This window comes from Pleurodeles waltl, chromosome 6 (assembly GCF_031143425.1).
Source record: "Pleurodeles waltl isolate 20211129_DDA chromosome 6, aPleWal1.hap1.20221129, whole genome shotgun sequence".
Lineage (NCBI taxonomy): Eukaryota > Metazoa > Chordata > Amphibia > Caudata > Salamandridae > Pleurodeles > Pleurodeles waltl.
The window spans coordinates 654982364-655005700 of NC_090445.1; the positions used below are offsets into that span (position 1 = coordinate 654982364).

The window sequence follows — 23337 nt, forward strand, 5'->3', positions numbered from 1 at the left end:
GCCATTACATTATTCTCTAATTAAAAGATGTGTAAATACTGCAGGGGACATATTTCCATTGGAAAAACAGTTTAAAACGATGTTATAGTTAGGTGAAAATGTAATTTAAAATGTATAATTTTAAACTAAAAAAAAAACACAAAAATGTACCAGTTATAGTTAACTGAAGGGACTATAACTCCTGCTCCCGCCATGTACAGTGTTGTCATTAATTATGTCATTTCTGATGTCATTTCTGATGTCATTAGTGATGCAATCAGTATTTCATGAGTGATGTAATATGTGTGGTCATAAGCAAAGGCTTTGCTTTTTTCAGTGAATTTTTAAGGATTTTTTTTTAACATATAGTAATATTTTATTGCCACACGTTACTGTCCCAACCCTGTGCCAGACACAGCCAAAAGTCATGCGTGTTGTGCAGTTGGGCAGTTGCCACTCAGTAGTTGCTACAGGAGTTAGTGTTTCCATTGGAAGAATATTTTTTGTTTTGCTAATTACGTTGGCGCTGTTTGATTAATCTTCATGAAACACTGCAAAAAAATAAATTAGAAGTCCACCTCAGCTCCTTCCTGCTTTCAGATTAATGTAAATAAAATTGACACACCCACTTCCCCAGAGAATACTATTTTCTTGTAACCTACCAAACCCACTTAATTTTTCTGCTATTAAAATGGTCTGACTGTTTTGTTTTGTAAGTTGGTTAGCATATTTTGTATCTGTATTGTTTGCCTCGCCAGTTGTTTTCCTTTATAGAAAAGTTTGCATGCTTAGATTCTGTGTTCAAGCTGAAAATTCACTTTGTTTTGCCTACTTGTTTTGGAGATGCTATATTTTAATAACTGTGCCACTGTGTAGATTGATGTCTTTTGCAGACAGCAGATTATGAAATGATGTGTAAATATGTTCTGTTTTTTATGGACAGCTTAGTTTTACAGGATAGCTGCTTTTGAGAAGATACTGTTGGGCAATCATAGTGAATACTATATGTTTTGAACCAAATGTTGTAACTAGTTTTGTTTTTAAAGCTTTATTCTTAAGGTGACTGTGAGTGCAACAAGGTTGTACACATTTCACGTATCACTTATTCCTTCAAATACCCCTACGAGTTAAGACACTTCTCTGGTTTGTTCTAGCTTATGCTCCATATTGGGCTAGTGACATGAAATGTACTACTTTTAACTTGAGTACTGCCTTTTACCAGAGAAGCCACTTTACCATCTGAGTGTTGATATATTGAGATATAGCAAATAATGGGAAGGATTCATCTGCAGATAGCAAATATTTAATTTCCCATGGACAGTAAAGTGGATATGTTGCATTAAATGGTTTACCCTCAGGCACAGCTCTGTTGCTGTCACTTTTTTTGTGATATGTCTGAGTACAGCTATTGTGGCTGTTTGCATACCTTTTGATCCTTTGTTATTTGTCCTCCTTTAGGCACTATCATATTGATGCTCTACTTCCAGTTCGCTTGAGGCCAGAGTGCATCGAAAAACTGCGATGTCTGCGTGCCTGTGTGATCCGTTCATTGTTCCATATGTATGAGCCGTTTACTTCTCGACTGGCAAAAAATCCTACAATCCCGGAATCGACTCCTAGCAATTTAGCTAATTCTAAAGTAAGTGGAATTAGTTCCAGCTTAGCTAGAGTCTTGTTTAATTTCCATTAGGGCTTTTAGTTCACCTCTTATTTAGAGACCTCTTAAAGGGCAAAATAGTAAATGAGATCTGAGACTACTAAGTAACTTTGAAATGGATCGACCTATTTTTCTTTTTTCATAAATGTGTATTTACTTTGAGAATCTGACTTTTGAAAGCCTATACGTACAGTTTAATTTTTGATCTATATGGCAAAATAATACTTCTTTCACAGACATGACTGTTTACCTGAAATCTACATAACGATATTTCCAGTGACTGAACCCTCACTGTTGTGTATCCTCTACCTTTGGCAGCTGGTTGCAGGGGCATATTGACATCTGACACACTACAGGTCTAAATTAGACATAGGGGATAGAGTGGAACTCCTCATCAAGCCAACTGCACCCTTAACAATGACACTCCCTACAGATGTGAAGCTATGAATGCGCCAATCTTAAACGCAGCGTAAACATCACTGGTGATATTTATATGCTAAATGCTTCAGAAGGTAAACTGCATATTAACACACAGCTTGATTTAAAAATCGTAACCCTAGTTAAAAATGTGAAGAGATTGGACGATTCAAGAAGTGATTGGTTAGAGTATAGCGCAGGAGCATAATGAACTGAACAACCACACAAGTACCAGCAGCTATGGTGGGACCATACTCCTTCACTGTGCACTAGGCACAAAGTGATCTAACCTGGATTGAGGGGTGTTGCAGGAATGTGTGCTAAGGTAGACATTCATAGCTCTGTGCATGTTCTAGGCTCAACGGATGCCCCCAACTCTGGCAAATCAGGCTTTGAGACCAAGCTCTTCAGATTACTCATGGAGAGTGGAATATGTAGTTATTATCGGCATATACTGAACCATGATGATCAAACCCATCTTGGACAGGTTCGGGAACCCTTACAGTGTCTCCATCAGGATCGTTCTGTGAGACCTTAATGTAGCCTTACTCAGACCGGAACTCTTGACGTTTGATATATCCTGATTCAGGGAATGCACATTTGTATGTGTACATGCAACGTATGTGAGGATAGATTTACTTTGGGATTCCCATGGCCCTATGGCAAAAAATATTTATGGGGGAATCTCTGACCTCCACCAGCCATTGCTTAAAAATGGAATATAGCACTGCCATGAAGAAATGTACAAATAATACTTACATCTTCTAGGATCTGAAACACATTGATAACAAATGTGCTTCTAGTCTCCAACTTAAAAATATGAATGCTTTAACCCTACAATTTGGGAAGCTGGTAAGAACTACCAGAAATGTGAACTGATAGAGAACCCATTTGCCTGAAAGGCAATAAGCTCACAGCATGGGAGAAAAGGATCAGTGAGAAATTAAGTACAAATGTAATCAAACCCCCTTAAGTCTTATTGCGTGAACTAGAATAGGCCAGTTGTGACTTAACATCTCTCTTATCCCAGTCCTAATTTTTCTTGTCTGGACTAAAGGTGATTCACTGTGAGCACAGTTGAGATCTTTTTGCTGCACAGCTTTAGAAAAGAGAAGCAAAGCACGGGATAACAGCATTATTACATGGTTATAGACGGCATGGTTATAGACTGATATACCTTTTGGAACACAACTATTTCCCATGTTCTTCAAAAGACTTCAACGCACAGAAAAGCACGGCTTAAGTGAGGAAAATTGAAGTCCTAATTTTTACTGCCATGACTGTCAGTTCACCCAAATCAATCAAAGGAAGGAGGCATTACCCAAGAAGACCTTATGAAAGTAATTAACAATATACATACTGGTAAATCACCTGGAAGGGACAGATTCTCACCTCAACTGTACAAGATGAGATGAACATACAATCGCCATCCTCTTAAAGCATTTGTAGAAGCAAAGTAATTTTTAGCGCTGAGGCAAGAGTTCAGCAGAACTTCCATATGTCTAATAACCAAATTAAGGAGGAATGACAACTTGACAACAACAGCTGGCACTGAGTATCGCTAATAAACACCAGTATGAAGATACTGATCAAGGGTCAGGTCGACAAACAGCTAGTCATAAACACCTGATTGAGAAATTACAAGCAGGTTTTGTTCCATGCTGCTCCCTTACAAGAGGTATGGATAATTTAATTCACACTTTAATGCATATTTTGCCCCCTTATAACATATAGTTTGTCTTGTCTGGTATGTGGATTATGTACCTCTGCTCATTCACTTTGATTAAAACACCACCCCCTACTTTAACATTCATAGTTCCATTCTTTTGATGGACGACTACCAGAACTTTGAAACTGAACTCCAATAAAACCGAGGTTCTTGACGTGTGTGCTTCTATCTGGACATTTCCATAGTGGGCACTTACTTATGGTTATGAGCCAACCTTGACTGTAGGTTTGAAATCTGGCCACAGTGATGTTTTTTCATCTTTCGTGTTAAACAGTGTAATTGATCTGTGTTTTGGTATCAACTCTTTGAGATGTGCTCCCCTATCTTTACTGTGATTGGAAACTCATGGTAGTGAAAGCAGTGATATTATCTTGTCTTGGCTGTGAAATTTAGAAGTCTCCCAAAATATTTCATGCTTACAGCAGCGATTCCCAACCTGTGGTCTGCAGCACCCCCCTCCCAAGGGTACATGGCTTATTCCCAGGGGGTCCGCAGACCTGGGCCGGCAGGAAGGCACTTCTCCAGCTGGGGCCTCTGACAGAAACACGTGCATGGTTTTATATTTATTACTTCCTTTGTGCAGCAGTTTTAAAGCAATACAAAGTTCCTTGTACATTCAACGGCTTTCGGGCAAAAATAAAAGCATCATCTAAGGTAGCGCAGATGGTTTATGTGCCTGCTGCAAAGAATATGTATCCTGCAAAGAATAGTATTTTATGTGTATAGCACAGTTGGTTACTGCTTTTGTTAGAGGTTCTTTTATTACTGTGCAGTTCATAAGTTAGTCGTAATCTAGCACAGTGAGCTATGAACTACCATCAGGGAGCCGCATGCAAACTGCATGACACAAATTAGAAAGTTATGTTTTTCCCAGTATTTTCTTTTTCCTTATGATGCTATAAAAAAATTGCCTTGCCTAGAAATACATTCTTATTACCAAAGTCAATATTAACCACTGTTACGTTCTGAATTATGTGTTTGTGCTTCTCCAAACCAAGCACTCTTAGAAAATGCCTACCAGTGTAAATGACACATGAATCCTACACCTTGTAGTCCCCTGTAAAATGCTCCAACACTGTGCACTGGTATGAGAGGTGCTATAAAACAAAAAATTGCTTGTGACAGGCTGTGGAGAGATGGGAGGCCCTCGTGGTTTTGCTTCCTTTCCCCACTACATAATTATGTGGAAAAAACTTTCTCGGAGTTTATGTACTTAAAAAGTAAAAACAGAAATTGCTTGGGAAACTATAATCTGAACTGATGATTCAGCTTTCCTAAATAAAAGTAAATATTGTAAATTAGTCACCGAGATGCAGCACCAACCTTCCCATTAAAGTTTTTCGATTTTTGCATATTTTATAAACATTAAATAATTATATCTTTAGTAATTGGAGTATTTATTTGGTGTGCACTTGTTTGTGTATTTTTTGCAAATTACTGTTTTCGTGTTTGAAATTTAAATCGTACAAATTGCTTGGGGGTCTCTGGCTTCCAGTAGTGATTCAGTGGAAGTCCTCAGGAGTCAAAAGGTTGGGAACCATTGGTTTACAGCATACGTCATCTAGTGTTGGGGTCACAATTTTACAAGTTGTTTCACTCTGAAGGAGTTTAGGTTTCGGGGTGACTTGTAATTCTTCCCCTAAATTTCACATTGCACCAGGACATAATCTGCACCTCAGTTTTTTTTCCTGCTATCTGGTTTGGATGTATTTCAACTGCTCTGTTAGCGCTGTGCACCGACAAACAGATTTCTACACTGTTGGACCATGTACTGGTCTTAAAGGCACAGAGTACATCTCCCCATCATCTGCAGCTTCAGAACCGACCTGTTCACTGAACCTGGGGCAAAGTCAGATGAGAAGGGCCTGGAGAATACACCATTTAAATGTTGCCCCTCTTCCAGTCACAAATTCATATGATTAGATATCAGGTCTATAACCTGTGTTGGACTAGGAATCACAAAGAAAGTACTACTTCAGAATTTGAAGTGTTCCGCTCGAAAAATGCTGTTCAACACTTAATGGATCAAAGTTGGTTGCACAAAATTGATAGAGACATGGCAGAAACAAGCAATGCATCATCTCCTGTGGTCACCACATATCTCAAACCAGTCAATTCTGACAACAGATGGAAGGGAGGGGCATATCTGATGGTGCAGACACCAGAGAGTGTCAGAGTCTTACATATATACTCCCTAATAACTAACTCCAGAGACCATGACTGTCGGGCACTCCATGAAAATTAGCTGAGGACAAAGACCACACCTCAGGTTTCTGGCATCGAAATAGAGATCTGAGCTCAAAACCCATGACCTCTGACAAATGCTATCTGCCCTCACTTTCAGCATCCTCCCTCATGGGTTAGACCTCGGGAAAAAAAGCGCAGCTCTAGGTGGAAAGAAATGGCCCGAGAGCATCATGCCTTGTCAGATGAACCGCCACTTAAAAAGGCTTGACGGGTGGCACCTTCCTCTTCAGTCAAGACCGTTTGCCGCTGAAAGACCCCTCCAATGCAAGGCACCAATCCTGAAAGAGGAAATGAAGCTGACCAGCCTTTGTCACTGAAGTAGGCCAAAACCTTGAATCCGAGCACACCACATTCTTCGCAAAAACAACGTAAACACCCAGATGCTAGGCAGAGAACCATGTTAATGCAGATATGGTGACGCTGTTGCACGGTCAACTTTCATCCCACACAGCATTATCAGCAAAAAACGGAATCTTACTTTTGAGAAGGACATATCGGAGGAGCTCTGGGCTTACCCTATTCCTTAAAAGAAAAAGGTAGACACCACCTCACCAACACAAACGTATCCTTAACTCTACATATTAAAACTCTGACTAGGACATTTCAGCTGAACCTATGCCCTTGTAGCACATCGCAGAGCCCACATCCCAGCCAGATGATGCTTCACAAGATTACAAGGCAGATCCTCAGGACGACCTGTCTTTGGAGCCAGACCTTATTGGGGTTTCCCGTTCACTGGTGACAGTTTGACATATCATGCTGTCATTGGTAGGGTGGCATAGAACCACAATGTTCTTGTATGAGGAAGCACATGAGTTTCTCATTGAGACCCTTTAAAAACTAAGCATTACTCAGTCCCTACCCATGCTAAAGACCAAGGGCCTGATTTAGATCTTGGCGGAGGGAATACTCCATCACAAGTAGGATATCCCGTCCACCTCATTACAATCGCCATAGGGTATCATGAGAGTGTAATAAGGCGGACGGGAAATCAGTCACATTTGTGACCCCATATTCTTTTCCACCAGGACCTAAATCAGGCCCTAATTTAAAGTGCTCTACAGATAATCTCGAGATCCATGAAGACTGGAAAGACACTTCCAAGGGTCTAGAAAGACTTTTTATTCATTCATGGGCATCGCTCACTTGTCTGTCTTGTTGTGCACACAGAAAATACAAGACCATTTATTCAGTGCACAGTCAGTACTCCTCCACTTGACCAGCAGAATAAGAAAATTGAGACTGGCTTGTAGGGCTTCTACACAATAATGCATAGCAGTTCCACTTGCCTGCTTGCACGATTCAACAGGTATCAATGAGAGGAGATGCTCAAGCAACTCCCAGATGCACTTAAGAAAATAGTGAAGGAGTTTATACACTAGTGAAAAGACAATTCAAATGCTACCATCCTTTGTGCACTGGACACAGCTTCCATGCAGGTGAACGCCATCATCCTTCTGCTCCACCATGCTTGGTTTGTGGTGTCTGACTTCTTCCCTCAGGAACACTACCACCTCATGGAACTTCTCTTTGATGGCAATCATCTGTTTGGACCTCAGGTTGACAGGATGACTGAAAAAATTAAATAGCACTATTAAAACCATGGGTTTTTGCAATAACAATGCAAAAGTTTTTGCTGACCCTCAATCCCAAGTAACATCTCCTGCTCCTCGAAACTAGTACCTTCTAGAGCAGTCTTTTAAAGAAGATCCGCAGTAAACTAGCCAAGAGCAGACTAGCAGTGGCTTTCTTGGCAATACTCTCTCCAAGACAAAAGGTAGAGAGACCTTTGCCAACAAGCAGTGCCCTCCCATTAATTCCTTGTTGGCAGGGTATAACAGTGGCTCAAAGGGTCCCCTCTATCATCCTCCATCAATATTGTCTAAAGTGCCACCCTATCCTCACATCAGTATGGATAACCACAAGCTCTTTCTAGAGGTGGTACAGTTATTCCTTCTTAAAGTGCCATCAGTTGGTGCCCCAGCACAACACACAGTACAAAGATCATAATCTGTATTCCCTCATTCCCAGAAAAGACTGGACAAAACATTGTGACCACTCCTTACCCCCACCCCCCTTTCATACCCCCCGAGCACTCAACCACTGTGGTACATTCAGTCACTTCAAAATAACAATTGCAAGAAGGAGCTTCGATGGTGACCCTTCCACATTCATGCAACTCTACACTAATACCTCTGGTTTGTGGTAACCAGAATTCATCCCTACATGTATCCCAGGGTGTTTATTAAATGCCTAGTAGTAGCAGCAACACATTCCTGTGTTTGAGTACATATGCTGGCTAGTATAGGGAAGCAACCCAGTGCAGTGCCTTGTTCACACTCTACAAAAATCATACTGCTTCACAGACGGCTTCACAAACAATGTGGAAAAATCGTAACTGTGTCTTTCAGAGATTCAGGCAGAGTGTACCCAACCAATTACGCAGACGGTTGCTCCTCCATTATAAGAATGGCTCATTATCATTCTTACTGTCTGAGGAATCGATGCTCTGGTAAAGGGAGAGCAGCTAAGAATGATGTCCTCCTGTATTTCCTTGCATCCTCCTGAAAAAATCTTTTCAGACAATGGTCAAAAATATTTGGTATTAGGCAGTTCTAGTATTGCTAGATCCCAGGATAATGTTAGTTGGCAGGTTGTTTCTCGACCCACAACCGCAGCTACAAAAAGACGCCTTCCTCTTGTTTGGGGAGGCTTACATATGCGACCTCTCAGTTGAGGGCCAGTGGTCACCCCAGCAGTGCTTACTGCTTATCTGTGCTGGAACCTATTCAGTACATTTAGCTTTTCTAGCATTTCAAAAGAGAATTCTCCACTTGGTGGTCGTCTTTCGTCTGGAGAACATGACACCCCCCACCCCCCCCCCCCATTTACTACAAAAGATAACACCCACTCAGCACAATTGTCCAAGCTGCCACATACAATGTGAAGTTGGTTGATAAGTCACAAAATATCCCTGTTGGAACATATCCTAGCAGTGGACAATTACTCTGAATATCTACCCAGGAGTATTCCACAAACCCATGAATGGGATTTAACACCTGCATTTTTGGTCCTGGGATAAGCAGCCTTCTAGGGAAACATACCAAACCCAGACATTTCTGAAAACTAGACACCTGAAGGAGTCCAGGGAGGTGTGACTTGCGTGGATCCTCCAGTGTTTTGTTACCCAGAATCCTCAGCAAACCTTATATTTAGCTAAACAAAATAAAATCATATTTTCCCCACATTTCTGTGTGGGATCACCGCACTGGCACAAATTTCTTACCACCCAACGTTCCCCTCAGTCTCCTGATAAAAAATAATACCTCACTTGTATAGGTGGGCCAAGTGCCTGTGACGAGGAAGAGCCAAAAACATGTCAAAATTCAGGGGGAACCAAAGAGGGTCCAAAAGTGCAGTTCGGGAAGAAAAAACTTTTTTAGACTGACAAGTGGGGCAGAATTTTTATCGGTATAGATGCAACAATACTGGGTGGTAGGAATTTTGTGGAGTTTCCATCACAAAAATGTGGGGAAAATGTGTGATTTCAAGCTAAGTTGAAAGTTTGCAGGGCATTTTGAAAAATGGTGTGGGGTGCATGTGACGCACACCACCCTGGACTCACCCAGATGTTTAGTTTTCAGGTGTGTCAAGGTCTCATAGATTTTTGTACATGGCAGCGTCCAAAAAGTGCAGCCTTCACCATTCCAAGTGGGATGATTTTGAGAGTAAGTCAAGCTCTCATGGACCAAATGTAAAACATAATCAAATGTCCTCTTGCTTGCCGTTGGGATAAGATTTTTTTTAGTGTGCAGGGGGAGAGCTGCAAGACTGTTATCCCCTTCAGTTGGGGGGTGGAGGCATAACCATGCCCATACTGGTTGGTAGCCACCACCCCACATTTTTTTTATTTTATTCCATGGCATCTAGTAGGCTTTCAGCTTGCCCCCCAGGATAGCGACCCTTGCCTAAGGGGCCGCTCCCCTCCTGTAAAATGTGTGTGTATATAGGTGTATATATATATGTGTGTGTGTGTGTGTGTGTGTATAGATATATATATTTCATTGTGCCTAGTGGAGTCTGCCCCCTTTAGTGGCAGATTGGCCTCATTAAAATAGGCCGGCTTGGGGGCAGAAACGGCCTTAAAAAAATGCCTCCCAGTGGAGTGACCGTTGCCCAAGAGGTCGCTCCCCTTCATTGTTTGTATTAAGTAAACAAAACTCCCTGGTGACCAGTGGGCATTTCTGCAGCACAATCGCTTTACGATGTGCTGAAGAAATTCTCAGAGACCAGAAAGGAAAGGCCCATTCCCTGATCGGAAGAGAAATGCCTCCAGAGCGATGGGGCCGACCTCTGATGAGGTCAGCACCCGATCGCATGCTGATGTCATCAGACGTCTCAGGATGGAAGGTGAAGCGATACCCCTTCCATCCCTGCCCAGGGGAGGGGGGTTGGAGGCCCACGAGGGGAGCGCTAGCGCTAGCGCTCCTCCAGTGGGCTGTGTGCAGGTCGAACTGGTTACTTCCTTGGCAATCGAGCGCCGAGGACGTAACCAGCTCGTCCGTGTCAGCCAAGGTGTCAATATACCTGCCACAAACAATATGTACTTTACAGTTCACAGAATATGTCCAAACATTTCTTGTGGAAGCTGAAAGGCTGGATGCCGCTTTTGTAGCGGGGGCCGGTTTAGGCAAAATGCATCATTTTTAAAACAACTGCAAAGGTCTTTTAATTTCCAGCAGTTGTCAAGCAACCACAAAAGTACCAAAATACTTTTACTAATTAATGTACCTGCTGGAGAGAGTTTTAAGTATTGTGTATGAATAATTACAACTAACAAAGATAGCTCAGAGTTCATATACATGCTGCTTGCAGCAATAAGACTATATTTGGAGCTGCTTGTAGTGCTGTACTCCTACAACCAGCCGCTCACATTTAATATTGGAGTAAAAAATAAACAGACAAACATAGGCACACTAGCTGGACAAGGCATAGTGGGTTTCCGGGGATGCTGGAAGGGTAGAGGTTCCTTTTTCGACCCTGGACCGGTTTTACATAAGTGCATCATTTTGAAAACAGTTGCAGACTAACTGGGACTTCTAACAAATTTAAAAAATGCCAAAACAGTTCTATTCAATAATATACCTGCTAAAGAAAAAACAGTTTTGTGTATTGGCATTTAAAACTTGTGTAAAGGAGCGCATATGGTTAATATATGTAAAGTAAACAAGGTATAAAATGCAATTGCCAAAATAGGCACAAACATACAAAGCTGGGTAAAACAGTAACTGATGAAACATGCAGAGATGCATGATTATGGTCATTTTTTTCTGCCAACAATATGAATGTATCTTAAGATTATGTAAACGCTGCATTCCTGTAAGCAGCTTCTATCATTGGATACAATGCCTCCAAGCAGCCAACACACGATCCCCATTCTAAGTAAAAACCTATATTGAGCAGACGAATGATTGAAAAGCGCTCAAGCGCTCCCACCTTTTACAAGATCAAACCAAGATGACTGCAACACAAAAGTGTTAAGTGAAGGAGATGACGCAATACTTTGTAGCAGTTTGATGCCGGAGGCTGATCCTCTGTGTAAAAAGAACAGTAAAGATCAGTAGCTGTATTGGGACCAGATGTGTACGCGAGTCACAGGTAGACACTAACTCACTTGCCCCCCCCAAAAAAAACTTTAGTTACTTGTATTTCAAACTGGTACCCGGCAACGCTAAGTCCCAATTAGAGGTCATCTAAGGTAGCACACAGGTTTAAGAAACAAGGTACCAACAACGTGTAATATGCAGATCACAGAACATGCCTTAAAATGTAAGACTGCATAAAATGATAACGATTGAAATATACATAAGTGCGTTTAGTGTCCGAGGTTTTTTTCTTTTTTTGTTTTACCTTTTGGTAGCGCTGCATTCCTGGAACTGTGCTTTCACATTTAATATCTGTGTAAATAATAAACATACAAACACAGCCATAGCAGCTGTACCAAGCATCATGCGTATCCCTGGAAAGCTGTAAAGGGTGGGGGCTGCTTTATCACCTGGGTCTGGATTGGTAAAAGTAATTCATTTTTAAAACAACTGCAGACTACCTTGGATTGGAGACAGTTTTCAGGCAACTATAAAAATGGCACAATACTACAACTATTTAATGTATCTGCTGGAAAGAGTTCGAAGTTTCATGTATTGGCAATTATAGCTCAGCTAAGGTAGTGCAAAGGCTTAATATATCTGCTGACAACAACATGTACCACACAGATCAGAAAACATGACCAAACATAAACGCAGCAAAAAAAACAATAACAGGCAAAAACATATATAAGTGCAAATATTACCCTTCTTCTGCGGCGTTGAGATAAAACTAATTTTAGCTTGTAATAGCTCTGCACTCCTGGAACTAGCCTCTGACATTTCATATATGTGAATAAAAACACGAAAACACAGCCACAGTAGCTGTACTGGGCATTGTGCATGTCCCTAGGAAACTGGAGAGGTATGGGCAGCTTTTGCAGCAAGGGAACAAATTGGAGAAGAGCAACATTTTAAAAGCAACTGCAGAGTTCTTTATATTTACAACACTTCTAAAAAAACTATTAAACAGCCAATATACTTTTACTAATTCATGTATCTACTTGAAAGACTTAAGAGTACTGTGTAGTGGCAATTCGATCTCATTCAAGGTAGCACACAGAGTTCATATACCTACGGCCGGCAGCGACATACCGGGCCTGATGTGTATCCCCGGGAACCTGCAAGGGTGAAGTTTGCTTTTGCAGCAGAAGGAAAATTTTGAAAGTCCTTCTCAAGCAGCTAAATAAAAAAATCGGGATTTTGTTAATGCTACATTCCCTTAAGCAGCCTCTAACATTTCACAACAGTGTGCATAATAAACAGACAAGCACACCCACACTACACGTTTCAAGAATCATGCATTTCCCTGGGAAGTTAAAATAAAGAAGCCTCTTTAAAACAAACTCAACAAAACCATTGAAAAAAGAAAACACTAACAGATGGATTATACAGGGAAGAAATTCCAGCAAATATTATAAAATAAAGACACACAAAAAGCAATGCGTGCAACTAAAAACACACACAACATACAAAAGAATAATTGTATCAAAAAAAAATAAGTGAATACACAAACGCAACCTTAAATACAGCAAAAGAAAATATTATCACACTTTCAAGTCTGACAAACACAGTAAACAACTGCGCTCGAAAAAACATCATCTAACATTTCATCTTACTATACAAAATAAGCTTCTCAAAATACGATTGTGTGCGTCAAGTGCTGTTCATAATTAAAAAAATAAATAAATCCTGAGCTGTAAGTAAAATAGACAAAGAGAGGCAAAACCTCAGCTGGGGCTGGGTTGCAGATGTCCGCTGTAAGTTGCACACTGTACCCTGCACCTGTGGCGTTGAGCGTTGGGGGTTAGTTACCGGACTGGCAACTAACAAGCCTTGGCAGAGTTAAAGGTGCAGGATTCCTTTGAGAATTTACTGGGGTCTGAGGGAGCAATTCAGCAGCCTGAAACTTGAAGGCAGGCGGGATTATGACTTTCAGAAGACACTGGACCACCTGGTTGTTACACTACCACAGCAGGCCTGATGGCCAGTGAAGATTTGGCATCTTCGGTTACTTTTACCTGTAGTTTGCAGGGGACTAGTGCCTCTAGTCCAAGGGAACTTGAAGGTGCTTCTGGCTTCCACAGGTGTCCCTCTGGTCCGGAGTGACAAGTCTTAGCCAAGGACGAAGATTGATTACATACTGAACGAGGACTACTTGTCACTGTCAATTGGTCAGTAGGTCGCCCATCCCATAGTAGAGAAAAGGCATCCGAGGAACGCGCAAGCCTCAAACCAAAGAGAATTTATATTCGTATCTTCCTCTGGTCCATCAGTAAACCTACCCTGGGTCGCACGTAGTCGTAGTAGTCCTCGTTCAGTAAGTGACTTTCCAGCACTTATCTTTTTTTTATAAATAGGAGAAGTAGTCATTACGGTCCCGATGAAGCGCCAAGGGATCATTTTTTGACCGCAGAGGTGCGAAACATGTTGACCACACTGTGTTAGAACTAGGTACACCACCTTTTTTCTTTTCCATGGAGTACAGTGGGACATTATTCCCCGTATTAACTCCTCTTGTTTCCTTTTTTAATCTTGTCCTGATCCTTTTTCTGAGTTATTAAATCATGATGCCTGAGGCTCAGAGTCAATTTTAATCCTTTTGTCTCTCCCATTTTTTTCTTATGGTCAGTACTTTCTGCAGACCTCATTATTTCTGCTATATTATTTTCGGTTGAGTGCCACCACCTTGTGTGAGGTGGTCCGCCAGACATTGCAGTACCGGTCTGACGAGGAGATTGCCTAATGATGATGCTTAGCATCCTAGTGGATGCTTGAGGGCTCTCCTGAAAATACTGACACTCCCTCTCCCTGCATGCACATGTATTGGAACAGTGTACTATTTCTACTTACATATCTTGGTCTTGGGAGACCGTACACTAGACCATAATTCTCCCAGTCACTCTCTCTCTTCTTTTTTTTATATGTTTCATCATTGGGCAGTGCTCCTCATCAGGCCGGCACTGCAATGCCTGACAGGCTTGTTATATTTTGGCACGACCACCAGAATGAACAGAATTGGGATCAATGAACAAATTAGTACTATCCGGTTTAAGCAACTAGCCATGAAGATGAGCACACACTTCATAGAGAATCACCACTCTCGGAATGACCCCGAGTGGGTTGTTTCAGAATCTATACCTGAATCATATAAAGTGGCCCAGCGATTGTTTGAGAAGGAACAAAGATGGGTTTTTAAATTAGGAACCCACATCAGTGCTCTGAACAAATCTATTCCTCGGATAGAACTGACCCCATCTTGAATTTACTTACTGCCCTGATCCTCTATTGTGAAAGGGTTGTTTAGCATCTGTAACTACCCCTTTCTGACATGATATATGTTAAAGGGCTAAGGGAAAAGGGCTATTCAGCAGCTAAAACCGCTTCTTACTTTACCTGAGGGCATATGTTAATTTTTCTTTGAAGTTTAGGGATAGCCAATATGTCATATCTGCTAGTTCTTTGCGTGTGAACGATGTAACATAGTACTTGACACCTCTTGAGTAATATAGTCACATGAATAATTTCTTCTTAGAATACACACAACCATTCTGGGACTACCAGTTGTTCAGAGGAGGGTATGGGCACGATGTGAAGCATGATGAAGCATGTCACCAATTGGTGAGAGAGGGCACTTGCATCTGCCTCTCTGTGATGATTGATATGTAGAAACCCCTCCTAATTGGTTGTGTGGTGTGTCTCTTCTCAGAACTGTGTACCTTGAGTAATTATACTCTTGGATTTGCCAACAGAATGTAGTAACATCCCAGCTCAAGCATGAGCATCTGCAACTGTAAGGGCATACAATTTCAAATGTTTATTTATTATTGTTGCACAGTTTATAGCCGCAGACGCCATGATGCTTGGACATAGGCATGAGAAGAAGTGAAAAGAAACAAACAGAAGTTTTCAGCTATTCGTGGAAAAGGAGTACAGAATGATCTGATGATTTTCCTGAGGCATTTTATTTGTGTGTTGGGCACATGGTTTTAAAAGATCTTCTTTCACACTGAAGTTGTAGTGTGGAAGGTGGAGTAACAGAGGACCCTGATCTAAGAGCTGTAAAGTGGGTTGTAACTAATAGCAAAAGAGAAGGAGGCAGCTTTGAGCCTGTACTATGAAAAAAACGATCACCTTCCGGTAAATGTGCTGCCAGATGTACTGCTATAGTCTGGATTCTTCGCAGTTTCTTGACCTTGATGCTTGAATGAGGATTTACCTTAAAAAGCACAATACGAGGCTTCTGACAAAACAGGAACGGTTCGTTTACTTAAACATTAAGGCCAAGAGAGCAGTCACAGAACTGGGGTCTGAGGAATCTTGCATTGTACATCGCATTGAAGCAAGTTTTTATACATTTCTCTGAGTGGAATGAAACCATATAAGATATTCTTTTCTTGGTGAAAAATGTGAACACTTGTCCAGGAGTCGTAAATGCAGTTCGAGATAGTGGACACAGGTGGGCCTCGACCTTGCATGGACACAATATGGGCCAGCGAGTATGTGTCCAGATGTCCATCCTGAGGGGCACGTGGTCACTGCGTTCTGAGTGGCTAAGTGTACCTAACTCTGTGTTTTTGGGCAGGCACGCATCCCTCTGGCCTTGTGTGTTTTATTGAGGCCATTCTCTGGGGACCATTGTAGTGTTGCTGCCTATCTGTGGGATCTGATCTAAGTTTTCCTACTTGTGCATTTGGCTGCAGGCTAAGTGTTACCCCACCTGTGACCTGTCAGTCATCAACCTCCGGCCTAGATCTCAGAGCCTGCGTTTCCCCATATATGTAAGTGCTGGCGTTGACGGAGAGTTCTCGACGGGGGAATCTAACAATGATGATGCGTTCATGCATGAAAATGTGTGACTCCTGTATAAAAATGTGTTGCTGTGAGCATCAACATCGATCAATCCAATATTAACCTGGTAGTCATTGGGTGTTCCCATTGTCCAGATGTGAGAGATTAATTGGAATTAATCATCCTCATGCAGTTCTTTACAAGAGGGAAAAATAGGAGGATTTTCCTGAGTTTTCAACAAAAGGAAGTAAGCAGCCTGAGTATTTTAAACTGGACGTTAACTTGAGATATCTTAATCCAGAATCTAAGATGATACTCCTCTGAGGTCCTAAATAATAAGAATAAAAGAAGATTTTGTTCTTATTGAAGTTAAGCTTGAGGAAACTGACTGCCACCCAATCTCGACTAGCCTGCAAATACTCTTTAAGGGGCAGTCCAGTGTTTGAGTTGCTGAAGTCTGACTTCAGCTCATGACAACTCCTGAAACCCAGAGCTCCTAATCGATTTTCCAGCAGGTTGAATGTAGATGTTTATAAGTATGGGGGAAGCCACAATTTCTTGAGGAACTCGACAGCCAAGTGTTTCGAGTGAAAAGGGAGCAAGGGGATGGTTTGTGTGTGTGTGTGTGTGTGTGTGTGTGTGTGCGCGCACTCCTGTAACAAAGGAAATAAACCATCCAGAGGTGTTTCATTGGGGGCCAAACCCCCTCGTCCCCGCCCCACATGCGCTTCCCCCTCAATCCTGGTGGTCGACAAGTATAGTATGGTGAAGGCCACAGGCAGCTAAAGTAGCAGAAGGCCAGCTGGGGAGCTCATGTTTCAATTGTCATGATCTTTGAAAGATAGATGCAAGCACTGGTATTCTACAGTTTGAGGCAAGAACTACATTTTTTCTGACCTAGTTTCCTTTTTTTGCATTTTTGTATTTTTGGTTTTTAAGAAAGCTATAAGAGAATATGTTCAAGCTAGAATTTCCTTGGCTTTCAGCTGCAGTATTTAAACCTCAGTTTGAACCCAAAAGAACTTAGCCAATTTTTCATTAGAATATGTCATATAATTAGTGTCATCTTTATATCTGTCTTTCTGCTAAAGCTTGGGTGAGAAATGATTGTTTGAAGTGACTCGAAAACACTTCTTCGAAGAAAAACAACTTATAACACTCCGAGCCCAACACTAGATGGCAGGACCTATGCATAGCATGTGAATCTGCAGTGGAACATGCCACGAACCGATGCACACTGGGTAAGTGACATTTATATATTTGTTTAACAGTTTGTACGTATGAATAAAGTAATCTGATTATTTTTATATTCTTATTGGCAGTGTTTGCTTTTCTGGTGCAGAAAGACTATTGGGGTTCGGCAAGAACCAATGTGGGAATTTAACTTCAAGTTCCAAAAGCAGGTATTGGCACATGTTCTTTAAGTTCCTCAGAGCTGTTAAAGAAGCAATCATAATTGGTCAAAATTTCATAGTATAAATATGGTACGGATGTATGTGTGGCAGCAGTGGATAACATGCGGTTAACTATGATTGAAGACACATTTTCACTGTTAAGCTTGTTTATTCTAGTTAGACCTTGTTTTCACAACAATGTTTTAATTATTTTCTCTCTACCACTTTTTTACGTCATTAATGAGATGGTCTGACTACTATCCACTTGAATAAGATAATGTTCTGGTATAAAAGAAGTGTGAGAAAGCCAATCGTTTTTGCTTTGGTATAGTGAGAAATGATTCTTATGCCTCCGTAAAACAGAAAGAGCAGGGATAACCGTCAGCAATGCGACCTTGCACACACACACAGCATAAGTACAGCACAAATAGCAGCAGTACTTGCTTGTCTCACTCCTGGCATACCTAGCAGCAGCATTGCAAGCTTCTCTAGTACAACATTTCCCCTTAGCATAAACTGTAAACCTACCTTGCAGTTAACAATGTTCTGTATATTTAGATTTTTCACTGAGTTTATTACATTGTATTGTATTTGGTATTTATAAAGCGCGTTCTGGCAAAAGCATCAAAGCGCTCAAAGGATTGGAGTGTGTGCTTGATCCCTACAAAAATATAAAACCTGGATTAACGTGGGAACAGCCAGGTTTTGACTGACTTTCTAAAGGCCAAAAAATGTTGTTCCTGCCTTAAAGTCTGAGGGAGTAGATTCCAGCATTTGGCAGCAGCTACCGTTATTGTATTCCTGTTCGCTTTGGGGAATAGCCATTGGTGTATAGTCTATAATGTTTCAGAGGTGAGATGTGTGTTTATGATTTCATTTTCTCAAGCTTCCTAGGTGCAAGAAGAACAGTCATCCTGCTCTGTGCCCCCCTACTAGGTATGAAGAAGTGCATACTAACCCAGATCAGGACTGCTGTCTGCTGCAAGTCACTACTCTCAATTTTATATTCATACCAGTTGTCATGGGCATGACATTATCCTGTGTAAGTGTGTGATAATCAGAACTATGTTTTATTGTGTCACCTATTTCCAGATTCTTTCCTTGCAAATCAGATGGGCTTTACGAAGTTTTAAGAGCATACGAAATCAAATGCCACAAAATTTAAAAGACAAGCCAAAAAACTTCCCACCCATGATTAGCCTTCTGCTTTCATATGTTTATCCACTTTACTCTTCTGTACTCCCAAACATATGTTTATTTCACACCATTTTAGGTTTCATTTCCGGCACTTCCTAGGTTTCAATTCTGTGCTTTATAAATTGGTTACAAAGACACTACTATGGTAGGACAAACCTAAGCTTTGCTTTTAAGCACTAGTCATTAGTTATTGTGCTTTGTATGCCAAGCCATAACCACCATTCCTCTTTCTGCCATAGGAACCCAGTTTAGTTTATACCAGTACTGGTGCTCTTGCACTTACTTGCCTGTTGCTTGAGCAGTCAGCCACTTGCAGGATGTTGCAGTCAAGGTATCAGTCAGGAAATAGAGCTACTTGTACCACTTCTTATAAGTATTATGTCTCTTTTAGGAATTCCCCACTCTTAATTTACATGTACTAATTAATCAAGAGTAAATCTGCGTGATCATTAAATTGCACATTTGGTTCATATTATTCTGTTCTGCAATGTGATAATGAAGTTTGAACATATTTTCACTGTTTAATCTAAAAGCTGTCTGTTCTGGTTCACAATATTTGTTATTGATTTATAAAGAATTTCTAGTTCATTAGAGTGAGTCAGAAGTAAGTTATTGGGACCGTGGTCCATTAAACTAAAAACCACATAGTAAAACAAATCAAATTACAATAAATTTGATTACAATTCAATGAAACATTCTCTGGCAACAGTACAGCACATCTCTGACTCAATTGTTAAAGTCTAGGAATACATAATTTTCCTCAAATTTTTTAGTGCAAAAAGTATACACACTGTTAAAATCATCAACTTCCTTGTTATGGTCTGTAGAATCTTTACAATATCACTTCTCTGATGAAGAGAATAAATATCGGTTGGGGGACGTGGCTTGACGCCAATGGGGTAGGCAGTAGACCCACAGAGCTCCCGGTGCTCTAAATTTACAGGAGACCACTCCTGGCCCTTCGAACACTGTGCAATAGCCGCTACAATTTAAAGCAGCAGAACCGTGGCTGCGCTTTTGAGACTGGACGACACTGGGCAAGATGGCGCTCACAGATGACCCTGTTCGCAGATCGGTTTACCCCGCAATGGACTCAGAAGGTGCGGACGGCCCTAAGAGCAGAGCAGAATACCGGATGTCTCTGGAGTGGGATTACAGTCTCTCCCTTCCTTCCCCCTCCCCCTTCTGTAACGTGGCAGTCAGAGGGGAGCAAACCAGATAGCACGAACTGGTGGCACTGACGTCGAGAGCCTGAAACTTGGCTGAGGACCTGGAGCTGCCTGCCTGGCCCACCTCACCCAAGAGTGTGGGGTTGGCAGCCGGAGAACATTTTCAACCTCCCCGACCCTCTCTCTCACCTGATGCCAACAGCGAATGGGGACCGGGTGCCCTTACCAGGCGGTGCTGAATTCCTGAGTAGTCCCAGGAGCCGTTTGCCCCGCTGCAGTTACCGAGATGGTGACTGCCGGTGTAGCGGCCCGAATCAATGGACTGCAAGCCCTTCCATGAGTGGACTTCAATTGTGCCCTGCGGACCAGCACAGACTTGATGCCACCTCCCTGTCCCAGACTCATCTGCAGCTATCCGTTTGGTAGCTGGCAGAGGGAGCTCCGTTTCTCTGCAACCCCCTCCTCATGCAAAACGCTGTTACACTCTGAGACCTGATGTTGACTTAGGCTGGGGCGAATGAGCTGCTCCGAGTGAGACTCCAACTATAATCTCAAAGGGGAAAGAGACTGGCTTAGGGTAGGTGAGCCTGCAGCTTGCCTTCTCCCCCCACCTATACATCAGAGAGAGGAATACCCTAGCAGGATATGTGACCTTGTCTAATGGCCGCCCAAGTAGTTCCCAAGTTAAGAAGGATCATATCCACTGCAGAGGCACACTAGGCCTCGCAGGCTGCACGAACGCTTCTGGAGAATGAAGGTGCATTCTCCGGAACTCCCAAGTTGCTCATAGTGCACTTGCGCCCTTGAGTTGGGGCCTGTGTGGTGCAACTTATTCTAATACGGCTCTCTCGCGGCACTCATCACTGGGGTGTTCAGAGAGCTCCAGCCCAGGACGGCTTTGAATTGTCAAAATGAGAAATACGTGCAAGGAGAAGGACGTCCCTCTCTGCACAACCACCTTGTCACTTCTCGAGGATGGGCAAGTGTTTCAAGAAACAAGACACCCGAGATCCTGATGTGGAACGGGGTAACCTGACCACCACATTGGATACCATGGATGAGGTTGGGGGCTCAGACGGGGAAGCAAGACAAGTGCCGCATTAAATATTATCCTTTAAGTCATAGCAGCATCCTGCAAAGCCTTAGAACTTAAATAGATATCCATGGTCACGGATCTGGGACTCCTCAGAGATGATCATAGGTGACAAACAGGAAGGGTAACAACATCGGAATGAGTAATAGAGAACATAACCCCTGAAGGTGACCTCAGTGACCACCTGGCTAACGGGACTGGAAAACAGAGTGAAAGTCCTAAAGCTACGGGCAGAAGGTGCTGAAACTAGCACCCAGAGGAATAATATAAGGATTATTGGACTTCGTGAACGGATGGAGGGCAGTGAAGCAGACATGACTAAATTCCTAGAAATCTGGCTCAGAGCTGAAATAGCGCCCAAAGGCATCTTGGCGTTTTTTTCTTTTGAAAGGGCCCATCAAGTTCGTACCAGACCCCTGACATCATTGCTAGAGTGCTACACTTCAAAGATAGAGACCATACGTTGGCACAAGCCCGACTGAAAGGAGACATCTCTGTGGCCAATAGCAAGGTCAATTTTTTTCCCCAAATTTACTGATGCATTGCAGCAGAGAGCTTCTTTTACGGAAGCCAAGAACCAACTTGCAAAACTGGGCCTTCCGTATGGTGTCCCCTGTCTGACCTAGGGACACCCATAACAACTCATCACACTAGTTCACCTTCCCACCCCAGGTCTGCAAGTAGACTGAGCAACTCCCTAGCCAGGGGGGAAATCCCTTCCGGAACACGCAGCACAGTTTCCCCTAAGAGCCAGAGAAAACAAGCAAAACCTGAAGAGGGCAGTCCCCTCCCGCTGCAAGGCTGTACAGGAACGCCAGCTGGTGGTGGCGGCCATTAGCGGATCAAGATCTGTGTCCACTCTCCACCCTACCTGCAACACCCACCCCCACCCAATCGGAGAAAACAACTCATGACCTGGTGGACTCGGATATGGCGTCTAATATATTGAGGACCACAGATACTTCCCTCCCGCAAATAACGGCTAGAACAGTGGATGACCTAATCTGATATCCTGCCACAAATGTGAAGGGGAGGGGGGGAAAGGGCTGCGCACTCCACACTGGGTGGGCCGAAAATGGCTAATGTTGTCCGACACTGCACAACAACTGCTACTTGACCTACATCTGAAAAGGAGACGGGAAGACCACACAAGACACCTGGTTATCGTGCGAGCCTAGCTGGGGTGAGATTAGCCCACTTTGACCCTGTTTGAAGTCTGGATATTAGGTAGTGAGGTCGGGGGGCTCCTCGTAACGATAGCACCCCCAACTATCTAATTTGTGCAAGATGAATGCAGGAATGTCGCTGAATTGGCTACTGGTTTGGATGGGTGTGCATTTGCTTCTCATCCTGGGCCAAGGGAGTTGGGATGTTCTTGTATGTTTTTGTTGGCTTTGATGTTACAGGGCACCAAGCGACAATATCTGGCCCTCTAAAAACTGGTGGAGGAATGCTGACTTCGTGACTGCTTCCACCTTGTTATGGAAGCAACTAATACTCTACTTAACCTACAATCCATGGCCTATACCTTGATTAGCTGGAATGTCACAGGACTCAATAACAAGACAAAACAGGAGATCCATCTGGCAGGCCCTGGAGAGGGAGGTCCTCCTCAAACACGGCAGGAGATAACTGTGCACTACAACATACTCGGCCTTTGCGAGGGGCGTCCTGATCTGTATCCATCCGGAGTTCCTCCTCCAAAAAACAGGAAAACTTCTGGATCTCAATGGGAGGTATATGCTATTATCAGGTAGGCTAGAGGGCAGGATTTGACCATTGTTGGGCTATATACACCTAACACTGACCAGGGGACCTTCTTTGCTACACTGTCCCATACATTAGCCAAACACCTGACTCAACTTATTGAGACTTTAACAGTGTCACCAACCCTGCCCTAGACAGGACACACGCGCCCCTAAATGATTCCCCGGTGGTGAGGCTAGCACAAATATTCCGCGACTGGCAATCTAGATGGGGACCCACAGACTCCTGGAGGAGGCTGCACCCCACAGATAGACT

At 42.5% G+C, this 23337-nt stretch overlaps 1 protein-coding gene across 4 annotated transcripts in view; it reads left to right on the forward strand.

Moving 5' to 3' along the window:
- The window catches only part of TMEM183A (transmembrane protein 183A), a 106419-nt gene that overhangs the window by 51229 nt on the left and 31853 nt on the right, over window positions 1–23337 (forward strand). For all 4 annotated transcript variants that reach the window (XM_069239009.1, XM_069239008.1, XM_069239011.1 and 1 more), the window contains 3 exons: window positions 1438–1618; window positions 17785–17865; window positions 18743–18898. In XM_069239009.1, coding sequence (XP_069095110.1) covers window positions 1438–1618; window positions 17785–17865; window positions 18743–18898 — 418 coding nt within the window. The remainder of the gene's footprint in view (window positions 1–1437; window positions 1619–17784; window positions 17866–18742; window positions 18899–23337) is intronic.